Source organism: Sciurus carolinensis, chromosome 10 (genome assembly GCF_902686445.1).
Source record: "Sciurus carolinensis chromosome 10, mSciCar1.2, whole genome shotgun sequence".
Classification (NCBI taxonomy): Eukaryota; Metazoa; Chordata; class Mammalia; order Rodentia; family Sciuridae; genus Sciurus; species Sciurus carolinensis.
The window spans coordinates 139451361-139474551 of NC_062222.1; the positions used below are offsets into that span (position 1 = coordinate 139451361).

Sequence of the window (23191 nt, forward strand, 5' to 3'; positions counted from 1 at the left end):
GAGAACTCTATTTCAAATGAGATCACATTCTCCCGTCTCAGGTAGACATATCTTTTGGGGGCCACAATTTAGTCCTCTACAGGGCCCATCTTCATTCTTAATACCTTTGTTGGATTTATTTCTGTTGCACTGGTCTCTAAGTCTACCCTGCATTGGTGTCACACTGTCCAGTGTCTTGAATATATGTTCTATAACATGTTGATCAAAGCTACTTAGATCACAACGTTTATACAGTGTTAGTTTGTTCTTTGAATTCCTATTCCGTATGTTGAACCTTATTGTCCAGCTCTTATATTTGTCACATTGTCACATTTATCACTTCTCATCTAGAATCCATTTCTAACCTCTTCATTTATTTTTTCTTTTTTAAAATTTCCTCTTTTCCATTTTATTTTTTTAAGGAATTATCTATTATCTTAATTGCCTTTGTGTCTTGCCAGTTTAGTTTTTATTCCTGAAGCGTTTTTCTTTTTAGTTTTCTTTCCTAGGTTCTGTCATTTATTTATGTGATTTTTCTTAAGTCATCCAATTTTAGTGTTTCTAGTTCTGATTTATGTTTTTGTAGCTTCTATTGTTTTCTTAATTTTTATAGTTTATTTTAAATCTGTCGTATTGGCATATCTTTTTCAACCATTGGTATTTCCTCCCACTGTGGGAATTTGCCCTCCTAGGGCTTCGTTGACCAGCTGCAGGAGCTTACAGGGACCAACTTCCAGAGTATGCAGGTGCTGTCAGACTCTCAAGGTCTTTCAAAAATGTCTGTAGGTAAGAACTGTTAATTATGGAATATTAGAGTTTTGAAAAGGCCAGTAGAATGGAATAGTGCCTTGGGGCCAGCCAGTGTTACCAGTGTTGTCTGAAGCCTGCATGCCAACTTGGGGGCAAGGAGCCAGAATGGTTAGTGACTTTCATTTAGCCAGTCATGAAAACATCATGACACGTCTGCTTTGGTAAATATAAACTTCTTAGACTGGTGTAATTTAAAGATACCAGGAAGTATGGTATTTAATGTGATCTGATCTAGACTATAGTTTCATCTAAAGGTAAACTCTGTTCTTTCTGTTTAATGGTCTTTATTTCCAGTTTTATGGAATAGAATACATATTCCCCAAACTCCTTATTTTAGTAAGTAATATTCAAAATATTAAAGTAACTTAAAGAACAGTCATTTTAGGTTATAACTTCCCTGTCATTCCTAAACACTTTTGTACTAAAATTTATCTATTTATACAAACACACACACACACATACACACACACCATAGATTTTTTTTGGGGGGGTGGGTGGGTACTAGGGATTGAACCTAGAGGCACTGAGCCAATGAACCACATCCCCACTCCTTTTATTTTTTTTTTTAATTTTTCATTTTGAGACAGGGTCTTGCTAAGTTGCTAAGGGTCTCACTAAGTTGCTGAGGCTGGCGTGGAACTTGTGATCCTCCTGCCTCCTGAGTTACTGGAATTTCGGGCATGTATCACCATGCCCAGCTTATTCTTAGAAAACACCTGCATATATGTCCCACAAATATTTACAGTAATCTTCCAAACTAAATTCTTCTTCAAACTAAATTTCCTTGAATAAACTCATTGTGTTTGCCTACTGTAATTATTTAATTAAAAAATATTTGGTGCAGTACTGTTTTTAAAATGGTAGATACATTAAGGATTAACTTTTTTTTCATTGTATACGGATACATCACCTTTATTTTTATGTAGTGCTGAGGATCGAACCCAGTGTCTCCCACATGCGTGCGAGGCAAGCACTTTACCACTGAGTCATAACCCCAGCCCCAAGGATTAATCTTTATCAAACACCATTAAAGTACTATCCTATTTTATACTTTTTCTCTTTAGAATTGAGTCAAACCATATTAATCTATGTTGGGTTTTTGTTGTCGTTTTATTTTGATATTAAAGTATTTTAATCAGTTATAATCCTTCCTACTCATTTTTGTCTCAGGGCCAGTGTTCCTTCCACAGAATCAAGATGCATGCACATGCTCATTGTCTCATGGAATTTTCTCACACCAGGGGATGCCAGTCCCTGCTGGCACAGTGATGAGGAACCCACGTGTGTTTATGAAGTTCCTACCCTGCTTCCTTGATTCAGGAAACCTGGGTTCCTGGCATCATGATGCAGGGTCATAAATGACCTATGGCGATAGTCCAGGAGAGGCAGAGGGAGGGGAGGATACAGAAGAGCAGATGGTTGCCCAAAGTGATTGAAAATCCTTAGCTGCAAGAGGATGAGGGAGGGGAGAAGAAGGTAAGAGGTAGGGCTGGGTTCTGACTTTAGTCTGTTGTATTATTAAGAAATCCAAATTCTGGGCTGGGGCTATAGCTCAGTAGCAGAGCATTTGCCTCACATGTGGGAGGCACTGGGTTTGAGCCTCAGCATCACATAAAAATAAATAAATAAAGTTATTTTTAAAAAAGGAATCCAAATTCCAAGTGAGCTTTGAAGTTCCTACCCCTTCTTAGCTGTTTGGGATTCTCTTCTTTAGTGTAACAACCATGGAGAAAACCTTCTCCTGGGGTTGAAATGGTTGAGGTATGTCCCAGTCACAACATGGATACTGACTCTGTGATTTGAGAGGATGATAATAGTATTATTTTGAGCCCTAAGCACCTTGCCAAGATAGGAAAAGCAACTGGTATTTATTTTTCTGGGAAGATTAACTGCCATTTTCTTCTTCAGTTGCTGATTTTGTAGGCCTTGATCCCAGAATTGCTGCATGGCTCATAGATCCCAGTGATGGCGCACCTTCTTTTAAAGACTTAGTGTCAAAACACCTTGAGAATTCCTTTTCAGTCAAAGCAAGCAGCACATGTGGAAATTCTTTAAGTAATATTAAGGTGAGTCATTTTAAGATGAAGTTTTATCTATCTTTATACAATCCTGACATTTTTCTGGAAATGTCTCGTACTTCACAGTCTAACAGTAAACCAACATTCATTTCACTTATACTTCACTTTTATTTTATTTTATTTTTTTTGTAGTGCTGGGGTTTGAACACAGTGGGTGAGCTACATCCTCAGTCCCCTGCCTGCCATTTTTTTTTTTTTTTTTGAGACAGGGACTCACTAAGTGTCTGAGGTTTGCCTCAAACTTGTGATCCTTCTTCCTCATTGTCCCGAGTTGTTGGGATCACAGGCATGTGCCACCATGCCTGACCCTGTACTTGTACTTTTGATCTTGACATTTCTGATGGAGGGTGATGAATAAAGATGGGAGATTTCCATCTTTTGGTCAAATCTGTTCCTGGGAAGTCCTATATGTAGTGTGATTCTTCTGAATGGATTCCCTGGTGTCAAAGTGTTGCCAGCCACACACTTTCTGTGAGCAGAGAGCTGCTTATCTATAAATCTTTAGTGCCAGCAACATGGCCACTGTGACTGAACTCCTGAGATGACTACCTCAGTCTTCCAGGGCCCTTCCCTTCTGGAGATGCCCTGGTCTTTAGGAATCACTGCCTGGGGAAGCAGAACCCTGGAGGAGATGATGGAGAGCAGCGTGGCCATAGTTGGGGCCATTCTGTTTAGGTCACATAGCGGAAGTGCTGCAGGTAAGCACACAGAAGGCTGAAGGAACCTCTGCAGTGGGACACTGCCCCTCATGCTCCTGGCCATCATGTCTAAGGGGAGGGTCTGTGTCTCATGGGGCAGGGCTGTAAGTAACAACTATGTCCCCTTCCTTAATTTAAAAAGAGGCTTATCAGATGGTCATGGGGTACCCACAGAAGCAGGCCTTGCAAGAACAGGGACCCTGGGGCAGTGGGTGGTGGACATGATGCCAATATCAAGCCAAGCTCCATAGTTTTAGCTTTCAGAGAGCATCTCCTTTACCTCACTGGTCAAGATGTCCACCCCCAGCAGGGAGGCAGGGTTCTGTGATTAACATTCCTACCCAGACTCCTACTGTCAGGCAGGGAGACTCCCCCAAACAGAAGCTGAGATATTATTATTGAAGGAAGGAGTTATTCACCCCAGTATTTTCAGTCTCAGTTTATAGATGGAAAAACCGAGACACATAAAAGTTGAGGCCATGGTTCAGTATGGGTTTCCAATTTTAAGTCTAGTTTCTTTATAACACACCCACATCCAAGTCAGGGATGAAGGACAAGGAATGAAAGCCAGTTATGTAGAGTGTGTATCCTCCATGCCAAGAAGTGGGTGCCCCTGTGTAAGCTGGTGTAGCTGCTTAGCAGTACTGTCAAGTCAGGTCTGGATCTTTTGCCTGCTCCTGCTGAGATCCCATTCTCTTGCTCCAGGGAGTCAAGAGGCAGTTTTGGATGCAGTCCATTCATGTCCTATTGGCTGGATGTGTCTCTAGGAGAGCCATGCAGTATGTAAGGGCAGGAGACTGGATTTTAATCTGTGAATTTGTTGCTGTGCTCCCCTGAAGAGGTTTGAATTGCTTGGAAAATGGAAAGTAGCTTAGAAGGAGTGGCATGGTAGTGGCAAAGCCTGGAAGAGTGGGCTTCTCTGGGGAAGAAGGGCAGCTTGAGGAGAAAGAGGGAGGGGTCTGGGAGCCAGACACATGCAGGGTTCTTATGAAACTGTGCCATGCCTCAGAGCTAGCCCATCCTAGACTACTCAAAGTAGAGGCACACGGTCACTTTGGAATTGAGAAAGCTCCTGCAGGCAGCCATGTGGAATTCTGCCAGGTGCAGCCACACACTTTGCATAGAGGTGATCCTGAGCATGTCCTCTGATGAGTAGTTTATGGGAGAGTGAAGACCAAGAAGGAACTGGAGAGCCGTGCCAGGGCATGTGCAGCCACTGACCCACTGAATGCTCACTCTAATCTAGGCCTGAGCAGCCTAGAGTCTGGGAGTCGCTGGGCAGGGTGGGGTGTTGAGCAGAAGATCCTTGGACTGTATTGGAAGGAGACTTCAACAAAGTGTTGTAGGGGCTGTGGTGCACCCCATCTCCCAGGGCCTCTGCAGATGTCTATTCTAAGGTGAGAGTGGTCAAGCAAGTGTGGAATGTGGCAGCACTGTGGGTGAATGCAGGGTAGTGGAGCTGAGAGAGTGGGGACCATGGGATCCCAGAGACCAGGTCTGTGTTCTCCCCCTTTAATCATTGCTCCGGGCATTTAGTTTCTTCCTGATTCTATTTTTGTATCTGTAAAATGAGAAGATCCCTGGGCTAGGAAAGTATCTGATTACTCATAGTTTGTGCTTCACAGTGGAAGTGCTTTCTGTAAACTGATTCTTGTCTACCTGAGATGACTGGTGAGGCCACCATATACACAATGTAACACATGCCATTGAGAGCCCCTGGGACGTCCTAGGAATTTTTGTGAGTCATGTCAGTTCCCAGGCTGTGATGAGCATGCAGCTGAATTTATCTGAATTTTAATTTTTGTTCTTTTAAAGAATAAGAACATACAAGTGAACCTGAATACACTCTACAGACTTACGATGGACCTGTGTTCCAAATTGAAGGCAAGACATTTTATTACGTGTTCTGATGGTACAAGAGTTATCTGTCCATTTGCACCCACACTCACAAGGCACCATCACTGTGTTTCAAACTTGAAGGAAGAAAAACATCATTTTGTTCTAAGGCCAAATTAACCTGTGCCTCACTCAGAAAAGGAAAGATCAGAATGATAATATATGAAGTTTTAAAATAATTTAGTATTGGGCTTGGGAGATAGCTCAGTGGTAAAGTGTTTGCCTTACAAGCACAGGGCCCTGGGTTCAATCCCCAGCACCGCAAAAAAAAAAAAAAAAAAAAAAAAAAAAAAAAAAAAAATTAGCATGTTTCAAAGCTTCCCCTTCAATTGGGATGTTTCTGACGCTGTAGCTAACATGAAAGCTGAATGGTTTGGTTGGTAGAGAAATGGATGCAGCTTTCCTCATTAGTCTTATTGGGAAATCATGGCCATTGGAAGGGACAACTGAGAAGAGCTGAAAGAAGAGACAGTGTTCCGAGGCAAGGGTGTAGTGAAGAGGGCCAGCAAGATAGAGAGACCTCCAGAGACAGGCAGTGACTAGGGCTTTTCTACAACTGGGCTCCAAGTTGAACTGTTTCTTTGCCCTTCTGTCCTGTCCTTCTGCTGGGGCTCGAACAGAGAAACCCACCTGATGAGCACAGAGGTAGAGCCTGATGATGTGACTTGGAGGGAATGGGCCCACCTTGGGACACAGGACAGGGCGGAGAAATGGTCTGGACAGATAGAGAAATGGGCAGAGGAGGAGAACTGGAAAATAAGACCCAGGGCTCTCTTGGATGGCATCAAGAGAGAATAGAGACAAAACTCCAAGGAAGAGCCAGAAGGGGATGACAATGGGAGGATTTCATGCTCTGAGTGCATGAAATGGGGGTCCCAGTGCCATTTCACACACTCCCAGACTAGTTGACAGGGGCAATGAAATCTAGGTGGATTGATGGAAATTCAGGAAGCCTGTCCTGAAACTAAAATTAAAATGAAAGGCTAACTGTTCACAAATACTTAAACCAATCTTTAAAATGAGAAAGATTTAAGAAGATTGGGATGGGGCTTGATCTATCTGCCCTTTCTGACTGTCTCTACCAAGTCTTGATGATAAAATAGAATATGTAATGGAAAGAAGAGTTTTATTAGGAAGAACAGGGGAAAGTAATGGATGTTGGGGAAGAAACCCACCTAGACAGGAATTGTCTTATTTCTAGCTCAACAAAGTCAAGTAGCTTTTCAACAAAATGCTGATCCAAATAATGACTTAAAGTAGTGTTGCTATTATTTCACAGGTTTATGGTTTATGGCAACTATTTTGTACTTTGGAACTTCCTCTGATACCAATTTTGGCAGGTATGTTACCATGAAGACAAAGTACAGTCATTTTGTAGAGAATTCTACATTGTTTAGAAATGAGTGTTCTCTAGTTTATTTAGGAATGGATACTATATCTCATGTCCTGAAGAGGTGGCCAGTCCTCATTCTCCTTTACGCACAAGAAGGGTGTCACTGCACCGTCCGCTGTACTAGAAGGACATGATGGTTTTGACATCATTTATGTCTAGCCAGAAGGAGGAGGCCTCATGAGATAGCTCACCTGCTGTCCTGTCCCTCGTCTTTGCTTACCACGCTCTGCCCCTCCCTGCTTGGCCTGATGGAGCCTTAGACCCACCCTCCCTGTAAGCACTGTGCATGGCTTGCTTCTGTCTGAGGCTGTCCAGGTCCTGCTTGGCTCACAGGAGAGCAGGACCTTCAAGTCGACTCTCCAGTCAGAGTATGTGAAGGGCCCATGCTCATGCCCACTTTGAAGCCAGCACCATGGTTGCTCCTGATGGACCCTTTGCAAAGGTTGACCTGCAGCAGGTGCTGTCATTCTGGGCATTAGGAGTGGGACTGTCACCATTACTGAAAGGGATTTGTTACTACAGTATAGACATGATCTGATTTGGATTTTGAATCGCAGTGATGGAAAACCACAAGATTCAGGTGAACAAGGAAGAAATGGAGAGGACATCAGCTCTTCTTGGGGTAAACTGTTATTTTAGACTCTGTACTTGTCATTTCTCTCCAACTCAGTAGGTTGTTCTGAGTGGCATTTCTTAGTAGCTTCCACTCTTTTTTCTCTTCCTGCTGGTGCTAGACTGAGGTTGACACTGTTCTTCCACCTAACTGCTAGAGGGAAGACCCAAGTGTTGAAGGATTAACCCATTTCATCTTGTATGTGTGTGTGTAGGTGGGTGGGGCAGCACTGCATCTCGTGTGTGTGTGTGTGTGTGTGTGTGTGTGTGTGTGTGTGTGTAGGTGGGTGGGGCAGCACTGCATCTCGTGTGTGTGTGTGTGTGTGTGTGTGTGTGTGTGTGTGTAGGTGGGGTGGGGCAGCACTGCATCTAGTGCATATTTGGGGAATTGTTTTAATGGATTCTCAGGATCCTGCAGTTAGGTTTTTCCTGTAAGAATGTTGCCCCCTAGAGTTTGGTGAAGGAATTCCCTTTTGTTTGTTTGTTAATAAAAATATAGAAAGATACATAAGTTGCATGAAAAAATACATAAAGATGTTCCACCCAAATTGCCTTAAAGGAAACTTGGTATAACCATCACCTGGGACAAGCCTGGGATGCCCAGAGCCCTGTGTGCTTCCCTGTCAGAACTCCCTGCTGCCAGCCTTTGTAGTTATATCAGGTTGCTTTTCTTTATTGTTTTCCACGTCAGTATCTATGCAATATAATTTGGCTAGTTTGGGACTGCAAGTAGATCAGGAATTTTGTATACAACCTTTTATTCAGCCTTCTGTGTCTTGACCTCCCCTGGTCACTCTGTGTTGATCAGTGCTGTGGTCTGCTGAGGTTGATGTCTACCAAACACTGAGAGCCATGCATTTCTTATTTAGGAGTTAAAAGGGAGGTTTATTCTGAATTTATAAACATTATTTTTTATTGGTTGATTGAAAAGTGTGTCAGTTGTTCATATTCCTTCACAAGGTTGAGGTCATTACAAACCACACATAAGTTTAGTTTTGTTTTCTTGATTGCTAATGAAGTTTATAACTTTTCTATTGTCATTGGCTATTAAAATTTTCATTTTGGTAAAGGATCTGCTCAAGTCTTCCACTCATTTGTATTTCTTTTCTTACTGATTCATAGGGCACCTTGATATATTCTGGATACGAGCTTGTTACCCATACCTATCCTTTCTGTCTTGTTTTATGTGATGCTGGATTCCTTTTCTAGTCCTACTATTACTAGAAAATGCATTCTTTCTCTCTCTTATTTTGTTATATTGTTATTTTTGCATCTTTCATTTGTGTCCCTCAGTTTGGGGGAGGATGATTGCATAAGTCTAGAATTCTGCCAAGAGTCAGAAGATGCATTTTTTAATCTTCAGTTTTGTAAATTACAGAGTGCTTTTTATTTCATTAAGAGCTTCTGTTGGGAATTATTTGATTAGCAAACTAAATTATTTTAAACTGTGAAAACTGTGAATGAGACTAATTGTGCTTATCACATTTTCAGGCTCGTCTCAAGGAACTGGAGCAGGAAGCCCATTTTATTGCAGGAGAACCATTTCTTATAATGAGTAATAATCAACTTCGAGAGGTAATGCTAAATTTTGGTTCTTTCAAAAATATGTTTTTTGTTTTTTGTGTTTTGATGGGGCGGGAAAGATACCAGGGTTTGAACTCTGGGGCACTCGACCACTGAGCCACATTCCCCAGCCCTATTTTGTATTTTATTTAGAGACAGGGTCTCACTGAGTTGCTTAGCATCTCACTTTTGCTGAGGCTGGCTTTGAACTACCAATCCTCCTGCCTCAGCCTCCTGAGCTGCTGGAATTATAGGTGTGCCAAAAATATGTTTCTTATTCAGGAGTTAAGAGAGGTTTCTCCTGAATTTATAAATATTATTTTATATTGGTTATCTGAAAAATAAGTTGTTTTTCTCTCGTGAGTGATGAATGTTGAGATTCCTTATGTCAAAAAGCACTAAATGAGAAATTAAGCTCGTTTGGATGTGTCTCCTTTGGTTGGTGGCTTTAACTGTAATAGTGATGCTTATTTTCTCAAATCTGAACTCTCCCACACACCTGTGTTGCTTTTGATGAAGATCCTCTTTGGAAAGTTGAAGCTACACCTGCTGAATCCAAGGAAGAGCCTTCCCAAAACAGGGCCACAGCAACACCTGTCCACTTCAGAGGCTGTGGTAAGATTCCCTTGCCCTTCTTTCTGACATGCTCATGGGTGTGTGCACCAGGTGGGAATCTGCCCCTCAAGCCAGGTGAACAGCAGGTGAACAGCAGTCTCCTGCAGAGGTACTTGGAACTGCCCTCCTCCAGATTCTTCACCTCATGAAGGGCCCCATCTTCCTCCTGGGTCTATGAGGTGTGGCTGTTACCATTAGTCACACCACCCGAGCACCCGGGACTTCCTTTCATCTTCACCCACAGCAATTCCCAGTTGTTCCCTAGAGAAGGTTCCTGAGTGTGCCTTCTTAATCCTCTTCACCACCTTCACCCTCTCTCACTTGGATGACTTCAATCCTCCTGGAAGTCCCCCTGCTTTAACTCAAACCTCTGTTAAAAAATTGAAAAGATCATGCTCCTGACCTGGCCAGAACTTCCAGTAGCTTTCTGTCACACTCAGAATCGAACCCAAGTTCTTGAGAATGTCCCCAGTCCATGGAACTGGCCCTTCCCCTGGCTCTGACATGCTTCTCTGAGCGTGCTGGCTGCCTGGGGCTCTCTGCACACGCTCTTTACACAGCCCCCAGACCCTGCCACAGTTTTGCCTGCTGGCTTCTGATTGTCAGCTTTAATACCATTATTAGAAGATCTGCTGTGGTCACTCAGACTGCAGGAGGGTCCTCAGCACTCCCTATTTCTTCACTTTGATTTACTTCCTGTACGCAACTTACCATTACCAAAGTTATCTTAGGAATTCACTTGCTTATTCCATTAGAAAGTAGTATGTACACATCTAAGCCCTCATTTTGTTCCCAGAACCAAAACTGCCAAAAACTAATGCCTACTGGGGCAGAACTAAATGCTTGTCAGTTCACAGAGCACTGGTGTTCTGGGAGCTAAACCCCATCTTGCTGGAGATACTGGCTTAGATCTCACCCTGCAGAGCAGAGGTGGGCAGTGAGCCCTAAAGATTTGGCAGCAGAGCCACCTGGGAAAGCCATGCGTTGCCCTCTGGCCTGCACCTGTGTATGGGGATGCCAGGTGGTTCATTTTACATCCTGGCACCAGCTGGCACTGTTGTCCTTCCCTGACGGCACCTTCTGCTCTCCAGAAAGGCAGTGGTGTAAGAAAGAAAGCATAACTACTTCCTAGTTTTGATGCGTTTTCCTATGGACAGAGTTGAGACAATGACTTTAACAAGTAGATTCATTTTTTTCACCATCAACATGAATCATACTGCCCTTACTGTCTTTAACAAGTCATACTGTTTGTTCATTCTGTGCATCTAGAAGACGACTTTTACTAGGTAATACTTACCCATGGCTCTAACTTCACTTCCTGCTACTTCCATCATTCCCCCTGCCCTCTTCCTGGTGCCATGGTGAATCTTGGGGCTCTAGCCACCCCAAGCTCCTGGGCTGGCTTCACACATAAACTGTTACTGCTCAGCTCCCCTGACTAATTAGGGACTTAGCTGTAGAAGGACATGGACCTAGCTTTGTTCCTGCAACTCTTCCAGTGGTTGGAACAATGCCTGGGGCCCAATGCATACTCAGTAAATCTTGAGTGACTCAAATTTTCACATGTACTATTTTTTAATATTATTAAATTCCATATTTTTTATATTTTTTATTATTATTTTTCTTGATCTCTGATTCTTTGAAAATGTGTCTTAAAATTTCCAAATGTGTGGGGGCTTTTGGGATATTCTGTTATTGATTTCTGAGGTAAAAGCACTGTGGTCAGAGAACATAATCTCACAATACCAGTTCTCTGACACTCACTGTCAGAGCTCACCAACATGGGGTGCAGAGCACATAACCTATTTGCACTTGAGCAGAGGGTGTTCTGTAGATCTGTGGTGTCCAGCGGAGATCCTGCTGGGGAACAGTGGGAATTCCTACCCCTCAGTAGACACACAGGAGTGAAGGATAAGGGTTTCCCCTTAATCACAAACCGAAGGAGGCTTTGGTGTTCTTTCTCCAATAAAGTCATGTGTTCTCAGAGCATCATAGGGAGGGGATTCAGATGCTGGGAAAGTGCCTGGTCTGAGTGTCAGATTGCTGTGTTGCAGGCAGTTTGGGCCAGTCATTCATCATTCCTGAGAGTTGCCTCTCAGACCCCCAACTAACTGAGGTGACAAGGGTCCCCTGGTCAAGCATGCATACCCTCTGCTTGGTGTCTAGTATGCATCATGTGTTCTGTTAGGCTTTGGGATAAGGCCACAAACAGGACAGATGTATTCCCTCTTTTATCGATAACCATTTATTGTAGCCCTAGTTTCTGCATTGGACATTGCTTATAATTTGGGGGGGCAAGGGTCTGTGTTGTCATGAACTAACTTCCAATCAGGGTTTTCCAGAAAGACAGAATCAACTGGATATATAGAGACAGATACATGAGAGGGAATTTCTTAGGGGAAATTGTGATTGTAGAGAATGAGAAGTCTCACAACTGGCTCTTTGCAAGCTGGGGACCCAGGGATGTTGGTCACATGGTCAGTCCAAGTGTGAAGGCCTCAATCCAGGGAAGCTGATGGTGGGCTTTTCAGTTCAAGACTCAGAGGCCTGAGAGCCCAGGGGGATACTCATGTAAGTGCTAGAGTCCAAAGGCTAGAGAACCCGGAGTTCTGAGGTCCAAGGGTAGAAGAAAGGTGTCCCAGCTCCAGAAGAGAGAAAATTCACTTTTCTTTTGCTCTTTTGTTCTCTTTTGGCCTTGGCTGATTGAATGATGCTGCCCATCCAGTGAGGGTGGATCTTCCCCACTCAGTCTAAGACTCAGGTGTTTCTGCCCTGGAAACACCCTATAGACACACCTAGAAAGAATGTTTCACCAGTTCTTCAGGTCTTCTTTAATCTAGTCACATTGATACCCAAGATCAACCATCACAAGAGCACGTGTATCTAGTGGCATGAGACCCATTCGCATGGAAGCAGGATTCTGAGAAAAAATGCTAGGAAGAGTGGCACACTGTAGGTCTAGTCCAGAAAGAAGCCTGCAGAAACAATTTAAAAAGGGAAGCTTGGAGATAAAGAACTTCCCATTATAAGAATGAGGAGCAGGGCCTGGCAACGGGGAGGCTCTGGCTGCTCAGAGTTCAGTAGCTGCAGCCTGGTGACCAACTGAGAGGTATATGAGGACCCCGTTATGCTGTGTTCCACAGGCCAAGATGAGGAATTTAGGCTTTTAGTAAAATGGGTAGCTTTGGAATGGATCTTAAATATGTATTTTATATATATATATATATTTTTTTTTTTAGTTGTCAATGGACCTTTATTTTATTTATTTATTTATATGTGGTGCTGAGAATTGAACCCAGTACCTCACACATGTGAGGCAAATGCTCTTCCACTGAGCCACAACCCCAGCCCATTAAATATGTATTTTTAAAAATATACAAGTTAATGCTAAGAGTGGTTAAAAATGAAGCACAAATAAATAGTGTTAAAAATTAAAATGTAGTTATAGAATGAGAGGGTTAAGGAACTGAGCAGACACTTCACAGAAGAAATATAATCGATCAACAAATAAATGAAAAATGTTCAACATCTTTAGCAATTAGAGAAATGCAAATCAAAACTACTCTAAGATTTTATCTCACTCTAGTCAAAATGGCAATTATCAGGAATACAAACAACAATAAATGTTAGTGAGGATGTGGGGAAAAAGTTATACCCATGCATTGCTGGTGGCAATGCAAATTCATGCACCCATTTGGAAAGCAGTACGGAGATTCCTCAGAAAACTCGGAATGGAATTACCATTTGACCCAGTTATCCCACTCCTTGGCCTATACCCAAAGCACTTAAAATCAGCATATTACAGTGATGCAACCACATCAATGTTTATAGCAGCTCAACTCAAAATAACTAAACTATGGAACCAACCTAGCTGCCCTTCAACAGATGAATGGATAAAGAAAATGTGAGATACACACATACACACACACACACACACACACACACACACATATATACACACATATATATATGCCATATATATATACATATATACACACGTACACACACATACACAATGGAATATTACTCAGCCTTAAAGAAGAATGAAATTATGGCATTTGCCAGTAAATGGATGGAGCTGGAGAATATCATGCTAAGTGAAATAAACCAATCTCAAAAAACCAAAGGATGAATGTTTTCTCTGATATGCAAATGCTAATTTACAATAAGGGTAGGGGGCTAGGGAAGAATAGAGTTACTTTAGATTAGATAGAGGGGAGTGAAGGGAGGTGAGGGGGCATGGGGGTAGGAAGGAGAGTAGAATGAATCAGACATTATTACCCTGGGTATATATGTAACTATATGACTGGTGGGATTCCAGATCATGTACAACCGGAAGAATGAGGAATTATATTCCATCTATGCATGATGTATCAATGTGCATTCTACTGTCCTGTATAACTGATTAGAACAAATAAAACATAAATATGTGACTGGGGTTGTGGCTCAGTGGTAGAGCACTTGCCTAGCATATGTGAGGCATTGGGTTCAATTCTCAGCACCACATAAAAAAAGAAAAGTAATATAAAGATATTGTGTTCCTCTACAACTAAAAATATTTTTAAAAATAAATATGTATTTTATTAGACCATTTAAAAACAGTTTAGGTTCACAAATTGTTGAGCAGAAAGTACAGTTTCCATACACCCCCTGTCCCCACACAGGCATGATCTCCCCCACTATCAACTTCCCTCACAGAGTGGTAGCTTGTTCTGATTGCTGAACCTGTACTGAGAGGTCCCATGACTGAGACCTGTGCAAGCTAGAGAGCCAGGGATGCTGGAGACCCACACGTTACATTAGGATTCACCCTGTTGCACATTCTGTGAGTTTGAACAGATATAATGAAGTGTCCACCATTACAGTATCTTACAGAGTATTTTCCTTGCCCTAAAAATCCTCTGTGCTCTGTCTGTTCATCCCCATCCCCAGCAACCACTAATATTTTTATTGTCTCCATATTTTTGTCTTTTCCAGAATGTCATATTCTATAACTGATATCATACAGTATGTAGCTTTGTTTCACTTAGCAATATGCACTTTAAGCTTCTTCCATGTCTTTTTGCGGCTTGGTAGCTAATATTATTCGGCACTGAACAATATTTCCCTGTCTGGATGTACCAACAGTTTATCACTCACCTACCAAAGGACATCTTTGGTTACTTCCAAGTTTGGGCAGTTACAAATAAAGTTGCTATAAATGTCTGTGTGCAGATTTTCACATAGACATAAATTTTCAACTTCTTGGGGTAAATGCCAAGGAGCACAATTGCTGGATCATATGGTGAGTGTGTTAAGTTTTGTAAGAAGTCAACAGACTGTCCTCCAAAGTGGTGATAGCATTTTGCATTTCCACAAGCAATGAGTGGAAGTTCCTGTTGCTCCACATCCTTGCCCACATTTGATATTGTCAGGTTTTTGGATTTCCACCGTTCTAGTGTTAGATATGTTTTAAAAAGATCATTCTTGTAGTTAGTTGGAGAATGGAGGACACTCACTAATAAGTAGATCGTCACTGTGGTCCACAGTGAAGTGGAGCAAAGCAGGTGGGTTTTCAGAGCAGTTTTAGAATGGAAAGAATGGGATGTTGCTGTGAGTATGAACAGCAGTGGCATGTTTTCTGAGTTCTGCATATGATCAGAGAGACATGGCCACTACTCAGAGAAACTGGAGAAAGAAATGGCTTATTTGGGGGTGTCAAGCATTCAGCCTTGGGTCTGTTAGAACAAAAGGGCATGTGAGGTGCTACTGCACCATGTCACCTGGGTGGCTTTGTCTGTGGGGTGGAGCTTAAGACAAGTCCCATGTTGGAGATGTACATATGAAAACTGCCAGCCAACTTCTTGCAATCACCGTGGGCAGAGGTCCTCTACCCTAGCTGGGGGTTTGGAAAGCACTGAGTCCAGGCACACAACTGACCCACTGAACTGGAATCAGTGGGGTGGTCTAGGCATGGTCCAGCTCTCCACTGATTTTGATGTGCAGCCAACCTTTACAACCATGGCATTAAACTGCAAAAACCTGATACTTAGAGGGCAGAGAGCGACTCTGGAGTGGCCAGAATGGAAGAGAGATTAGAAAGGAATGCAGTACCTGGAGCCAGCACAGCTTTTGATGAGGCAGCAGGGCTGTAGCAATCTACAACCTCCGCCTCTGATCTTCAATATTTGCAGTACTTTGTGCAGAGTTTCATGTGATCAAACATTTCTCTTTTGAGGGCTTAATACTTTTTGCTTTTATTTATTTTATTTATTTATTGGTTCTTTTTAGTTATACATGATAGTAGAATCCATTTTGATATAATTATACTAACATAGAATTTATCTTATTCTATTAGGTCCCCATTCTTATAGATGTAGATGAATAGATAAAGAAAATGTGGTATAAATATACACAGTGGAGTATTACTCCCCCATAAAGAAGGTTGACTTTGTGACATTTGCCTGTAAATGGATGGATATGGAGACTAACATGCTAAGTAAATAACAAATTTCTACTATCAAGAAAGACATACAAACCAGTTTTTTTAATGAGTAAAAGACTAGAAGGAGCTTAATGAAAAAAGATATACAACTGATCAATAAATACATGAATTGTGGCCAACTTTATGATTCACTGGGGGAAATGCAAACTAAAACTACTGAGATAATGCTTCTCAGTTACCAAAACAGCTACAGTCAAGACCAATGATAGCATGCCTTGGTCACGATGGGGAGGCACTGGAACTTGCACACATTGCTGAGGGGGTAGGCTGTACCTTATCCTGGAGAGCTGGCAGCATGTCTGCTGGAGTGAGCTGGAATTTTTATTACAGTTTCTCTGTATGTATATGTCCAGCAGAACTGTGGCATTTGTTAAGCAAAATTAATGTATGGAGTGTTCCGTGTCTTGATGTAGGCAGTGGTTATACAATTGTGTTTATTTTGTGATACTTTAACAAACGGTGTTCTTATGATCTTGTACTTTCCTGTATGCATGCTATATTTTGATTTTTAAAATTAGCTAAAAATTTTATAGTCATATTTCAGTGCTTTCTCACTGGAATTATGCACAGATGACTGGCATATAAGTCAAATATTTGTTGTTGGTGAAAAACACTGAGCTACCCATTGTAGGTATTTTCTTGGTTTACTCCCCTACATGGAGTTTAGATTTCATTAATATAAATCTTAAGAGAACCTATTGCCAAACAAATGTGAAGTGCTTTTAGCTCCCATGTGAACACTGGAATGATTTCATAAGAGATTAGGATTAAGATGCTTGATAAACTGAGTTTATTACAAGTCTTCAGTATGCTCAATTTCATCATTTATTGCTGGGACTTTCTGTAGATAAAAATAAATGTTCGAAATATCGAAATGAAGGAATTACATTGGTGATTTATATTTCCTTTTAAAATTTTTCTTTTTAGTTAAGTTCTCTGAAAGACCTTCATCCCTTACCCAAGACAATCTTGGAATACAGGCAGGTAAGTAGTTGACTCTTTATAAGTGGTGTGGATGGCAGAAGAACCATTCACGTTTGCTGAAATGTGCTGGCAGTGTGACAGAAGAATACGGTTCTCACCTTGGCCTTGTGTTAGCCCTACTTCCTGCACCCCAGCACCTCCGGTCTGAAGGCAGCCCCGCCCAGTCGTGAGAGCTCTTGGGCTCCTGAATGGAAGAACACTGAGAACAGGTCCTTACTGTGACCTCTGTAAGGATGTGACTTCCACCAGCCCTCACAAAAGCCCCTCGCCCCCAGTTCCGGGTTCCAGGCAGCCTTTTATCTTCACACAGCAGCACTTGCCAGTGTTAAGGACAAACCCTTTCCTCCTCTCACTGCTCTCTCGCTGTTCACACACCTGCCCATTACTTCATGAGTCCTCTGTTTGTGAGCCACTTTGATAACTGCCATTGCGCAACCAGTCTGTTATTTACTGAGCCTGTGGCCTGCTATCTGTGTGCAGAATGCACTACTACCAAACTAGCCTTTCTTCTGATGTGAGGTCATGGAGAGAACTAGAAAGGGCCCATCACAGGGGATCCTAAGCTGACTCTTCATTTATTTGCTTATCTTTGTAATTTTTTAAAATAAATCTAGAATTATCACAGAATAATAGGTTATCTTCAAAGGGAGGGGTGGCATCTTTCTCAGTGGGTCAGTGTTACTCAATCCTGGCACCACCAAGTTCATATGAGGACTTCAGAAGCATATGCCTGGCACTGTGTAAAATGCTGTGGTGGCACTTGTTCCTGTATAAGTACTTAAACAAACAAAATGATTACTCTCATCTTCGTCATTTAGGTTCACAAGATCAAGTCAACCTTTGTAGATGGATTACTAGCTTGCATGAAAAAGGTAACTGAGGCTTAAAAAAAGAAATTGTGATTAAGGAACATGGCTTGTGTGAGTTCAGATACACACAAGACTTGTAATTCTAGTAAACGGTGAACTGTCTGCTGTTCTTGGAACTGTGTGCTGTGGTCTATTATTCAGGTCTCCTTAGCCCAGGCTAGTGCTGAGCCTTAGGACCTCCTACCTAGGAGGCAGCTCTGTTTCTGGCCTCCTGAACTCACATCTGCCGCTGTATCCCACCAGAACCATTCGAGGTAGACGTTGTCATTTTAGTTTGAACATGAGACTGCAGTCAGAGATTTCTCTGCCTTCTTTGAGGTCACACAGCAAGTGACAGAACATGTCTGCACTGCACAGCCCACCTGAGTCCACCACAGCCATCGTCTTTCTCTTCCCCACACACAGGTTTTAAGTGACACAGAACCCTGTGTGTCCTGTTGCTGCTTCTCCCTGGGTTAGGGGAAAGCTTCCTTTTCACCCACCCCTGATCCTTGCAGGACTTTGTAACCCCAAGGATATTTTGGGGTTGGGAGTTCAGGGCCAGTGCTTGTTGACCTCTGGTGCAACAGTGAGTGCTGTGTTGTGGGTGAAGGGCCCAGCATGTTCTTGACTTCTGAGATTGCCAGAGTCTGAGCTGATTCTTTTAATTGATACAGGGCTCCATTTCCTCCACATGGAATCACACGGGAACTGTGACGGGAAGACTTTCAGCCACACACCCTGTAAGTGAGTGCTCTTCATGAAATGCCAGTTCCATGCCTGGCTTGAAGTTTTGCCTAGATATGTGCTTGGGCATGGAGAAGACATCATACTGATGCGTGCGTTTTATTTTGTGTATGCATTCCGTTGGTGCTTATGCAGCACCTCTATATGCTGGGAAAGGAGTTCCTCCCACCCAGAGTCTGGGCTCTCCAGTGCTGAGAACAAAAGGGGCCCACCTCCCTCAATCTTCCTTCCAGGCTTGCGCTGTTGACTTCTGATTTCCAGGAATGCCTCTGAGGGCCACCTTCTTTTTTGGTTTTTGAGGAATATTTCTGGTGAAAAAAGCTATAAGTTCCCTTGGGTTTATTATGCAGCTTTAATAACACTTTGAATAATTAACTCTTAAATAGTTCTATATTTCTGATGGAAAGAAGACCTGTCACTAATTTCTTATTATAGAAAAAGTTCCTTAAAATACAGGAAACAAATATAAGCTAATAAAATTTGCCTTTATGCAGCACTAACTGTGGTTAGTTAACATCCTGTGTCTTTCTATACTTTTTGCTAGCACATGTTATTTATAAAATACTATTTTTTCTACAAAAATAAAACCATTGTTTTATATTATGCTTTTTTGATGCTATATCAATATTGATCTATGTCTATATTTGTATTTATATATGTGAATTAAATGTGTGAGATTTGAATATATACTATATTATATATATATATATATATATATATATATAATTATGAATATATGCTCACGGTAAAGGGATTCAAGTAATGTGAAGGTTTATAGAGTAAGAGAATGTAAGTCTTTCCCTTTCCTTGGTAATACATCTGTCCCATCGGTCCCTGGTTAGCAGCCAGGCTTCACCAGGACACCTACACATATAGTGTAGCCAGTGCACATAGGCAGAAATGGCACCCTGTTGACCTGCTGGTGGTGGCTGTGTGAGGAGGAGAAAGGGACTGGTATTAGGGTAGCTCCTCTTGGGCCAAGCCACCAGCTCTAGGACCATAAGTTCTTGGGTCTCAGTGGGACTAGTACCCATCCAGGAAGGTGTCACTTGGGCAGCCCACTTTATGAAACTCCTCTGTGGTCTAGACCTTGCTGACAGTAATAGTGATACTAAGTGACACTAATTCCCATGCCAACACCAACCTAAACCTCTGAGAGAAAGCACTACTGTCTTATTGCCCTTGGTTTAATTTCTCAGTAACCACATGCACTGTGCCCATTCTTTGAGTTGATGATGCTTCTCATGCAGGAGTTACTCTGGAATTCTGCTGGCAAAACTCATTTTTTATGGAGGACCTTGGCTTTTCCTGTTGGGCTTATAAGTTCCTGTTTTCCATTACATGTCTAGATGAACCTCTTGTCAGACTTTACTCTCTTCCACAAGTTTCTAATGGTGCTGATTTGCAGGTAGCACTCCTTTAGGTTTTCAATGCAGAGCTAGTTTTACTTATTTTTCTGTTGTTTCAATTGAACATTTGAAAAGAGGAGGTATAAACAACACATGCATTCAGGCACTGATTCAACAGCTGCATTGCATCTATGCATCAACTGTCTCTGCTGAGGGGCTTTTAGATTGTTTTCAGTTGTAATTTTATTTTATGGAGAGATGCCATAGACATACCTATATGTGTATTTTTCTGACAATTTCCATAGCATGAATTCCTAGAGAGAGAATTTCTGAGTCAAGATAGCCGTGTCTGTTTAAGGCTTTCCATTGCTAACTTATCCTCTAGAAGAGTTGTGTTTCCACCACATGATGTACAAGGCCCCATCCTCTGATCCAACCAACATAGCTTTCGTTTTGGTTACTACTTCCAGACTCTTTTAAAAAATGTCTCTTCCTTTAAAAATGATGGTGAGATTGACTACATACAGTAATCATTCTTCCATGAATTGCCTGCTGGTAATATTTGCCATTTCTCTGAGGATATCTGTGTTTTCTGTTGGTATAATAAAGCTCTTAATATAGTAAAGGTTAATTCCTTCATATAATGTTGAATTCCTTTTCTCCATTTTTTGTTTTTAATTTTTAGATATATATTCTGTCTTGTCATATTTAAAATGATGTGCCCCCCTCCCCGCCCCATGGTGCTATGGACTGAACCCAGGATAATTCAGTTAGGATTGTCTTTGTCTCTTGCTTATCTCTGTCAGCACCTGCTGTGGGAACCCTGCAGGCCATCTGACATGTCCACTTTGTTCTTGTCAGTGTGTGCCCTATACAGGGCATGTTGAACCCTCTGAGTAAGCATCATGTGCTGTGTCCTACTGTATGGCTTTATGTTGTCTTGGGGCAGATTTTCAGGTGTGGAGTCCTGGGGTCAAAGGATATTCCCTTTTTGTTTTTCATAGATCTATCAGATTTACTTGCAACTGCATACAGCCCTCGTCTCTGCCCTGAGTCATGGATGGCAGTGTTCTCCCTATGGTTGCCAGTGACTCTCCCTGTACTGCAGTCCCTTGTTGGTTCTGCTTTGTATCATCTCAGGCAGGCTTTTCTCAGTCCAAGATTATTTGAATGTTTACCTCTATTTTCCTATAACTTCAGTGCTTCTGGTTTTTTTTACACATAAAACTTGAATCCATCTATTATTTAACCAGTTATTATTGCCATAAGATGACTGGAATTTGTAATATGTTTTTCTTTAAAGTGCACAAAATATAGCTGATGATTTTGTTTGTGTGTATGTGGTGCTTTTGGGGATCAAATGTAGGGCTTCATGCAAGCACTCTACCACTGAGTTATATCCCCAACCCTATATTTTTAAAAATATTTTAAAATATTTTTTTAAAAACAATTTATAATTGTGTCTTAGTCTGCTTTTCCTCACTTTGACCAAAATACCTGGTAAGAACAGTCTAGAGAAGGAACGTTTATTTGGTCCAGTTTCAAAGGTTCATTCCATGGTGGGCTGATGGCGTCGCTCTGGGCATGAGGTAAGACAGAGCGTCATTCTGGGAGCATGGTGGCAAAGGAAAAGCACTACTCACCTCATGGTGGCTGGAAATCAGACAGAGGGGCAAGGAAGGGGCTGCAGGGAAGGTGCTCCCTTCCAGGGCGTGCACCCAGTGACCCACCTGCTCCAGCCACTCCCCATCTGCCTACCGTTACCACCCAGTTAGCCCATTCGACTAAGATGGACTGATCAGTTACAGCTCCCGTGATCTCATCATTTCACCTGCGAACACTCCCGGGGGACACCCATTCAAACCATGACACATTGTTTTCCAGATATTTATAGTTTTCTATAAAACTATTTTCCCAGTTTTCTCTTGCATATGCAAACTCTCAGAGGGAAGTCATTGCTAACTGCTGACTCTGCTGCAGCTCATTGCCACCCACACTCACATTATTCTGCTTGGAGTTGTTTCTGATAATAGGAAAACGTATAATGTTTTTGTCTTATGGTTTACTTACATCTCTCGCTCTATTTTGACATTGTAATGAAGGTGTAACAGGTTATGGTTTATTTAAGAACTGTAAAAAAATAGTTGAGTTGATGGATTCAGCTCCAGTCTCCATAACATACGTAATAAACACTTTGGAACATTTTTACAATAGCTGTTTTAAAGTCTTTGTCAGAAAATACCAACATTTTATCACCTTAGTGGCATCTTTTGATTGTCTTTTCCCATGCAAGTTGAGATTTCCTTTCTTCTTTCTTTATGTGGCCAGTAATTCTGAGTTATTTACTAGACATATAGAATATCATGAATCTGGGCCTTGTTTAAAAATTCCATTAGAATGTTGCTATCTTTGTTTTAGTGGGCATTCAGCTTGGTCAGGCTCAGCTGCGAGTTTTCTCACCTGCATGTTGTGGTGACGCTATGTTCTCTTGTCAAAGCCTCTGCAGTACTATTTACGCATTTCCGCTTGGCAGCCACCCTGTGGTCAGTCTAGGAATTGAGTAGCTTTCTGTTGGTTCACCTATCTCAGGTGTTATCCTTGGGTCTGTTCAGGATGAGAACTACACAGGCTCAGCTAGAGGCTGAGCCCAGAGGTTTTAAACAACTCTGTGGTATTGTTTTCCTAAGCTCCTTTCTCTCCATGTTTTCTCCTCTTATTTCTGGTTCCTTGGCACTTTCTTTTTTGGGCCTTCTAACCTGAAATCTGAGGCTTTGGTAATGTGGCTCTGCCTCACACTTTTGCCATTGGCCCTGTGTCCATTACCAAGTTATGGGAGAGGACTGAGAAGAACAAATGGTGAACTCACTGCCTGTCTGGTAGTACATTAGATTCTGGTCTGCTTCTCCAGTCTGCCTGTTGCTGTTAATATGTCAGCTCTTCAGGTTGTTGCCCTGTGCATTCTGTCAGTGAAGTGTGCATACTACATCTTGCTAGGAGTGGGAACCTTGACTTAAGTTTTTAACAGCTTCATTGAGATAAAATTGATATGCCAGAAACTTCATATATATCACAAATACTTCGTTAAATTGTGACATATGTGTACTACCAGGAAACCATTCCCATAATCAAGATAGT

At 41.9% G+C, this 23191-nt stretch overlaps 1 protein-coding gene across 1 annotated transcript in view; it reads left to right on the forward strand.

Moving 5' to 3' along the window:
* The window catches only part of Poln (DNA polymerase nu), a 176292-nt gene that overhangs the window by 39009 nt on the left and 114092 nt on the right, over positions 1–23191 (forward strand). The window contains exons 6-14 of the mRNA XM_047567251.1: positions 2698–2855; positions 5381–5449; positions 6741–6801; positions 7412–7476; positions 8958–9041; positions 9549–9644; positions 17056–17112; positions 17931–17984; positions 18638–18703. Coding sequence (XP_047423207.1) covers positions 2698–2855; positions 5381–5449; positions 6741–6801; positions 7412–7476; positions 8958–9041; positions 9549–9644; positions 17056–17112; positions 17931–17984; positions 18638–18703 — 710 coding nt within the window. The remainder of the gene's footprint in view (positions 1–2697; positions 2856–5380; positions 5450–6740; positions 6802–7411; positions 7477–8957; positions 9042–9548; positions 9645–17055; positions 17113–17930; positions 17985–18637; positions 18704–23191) is intronic.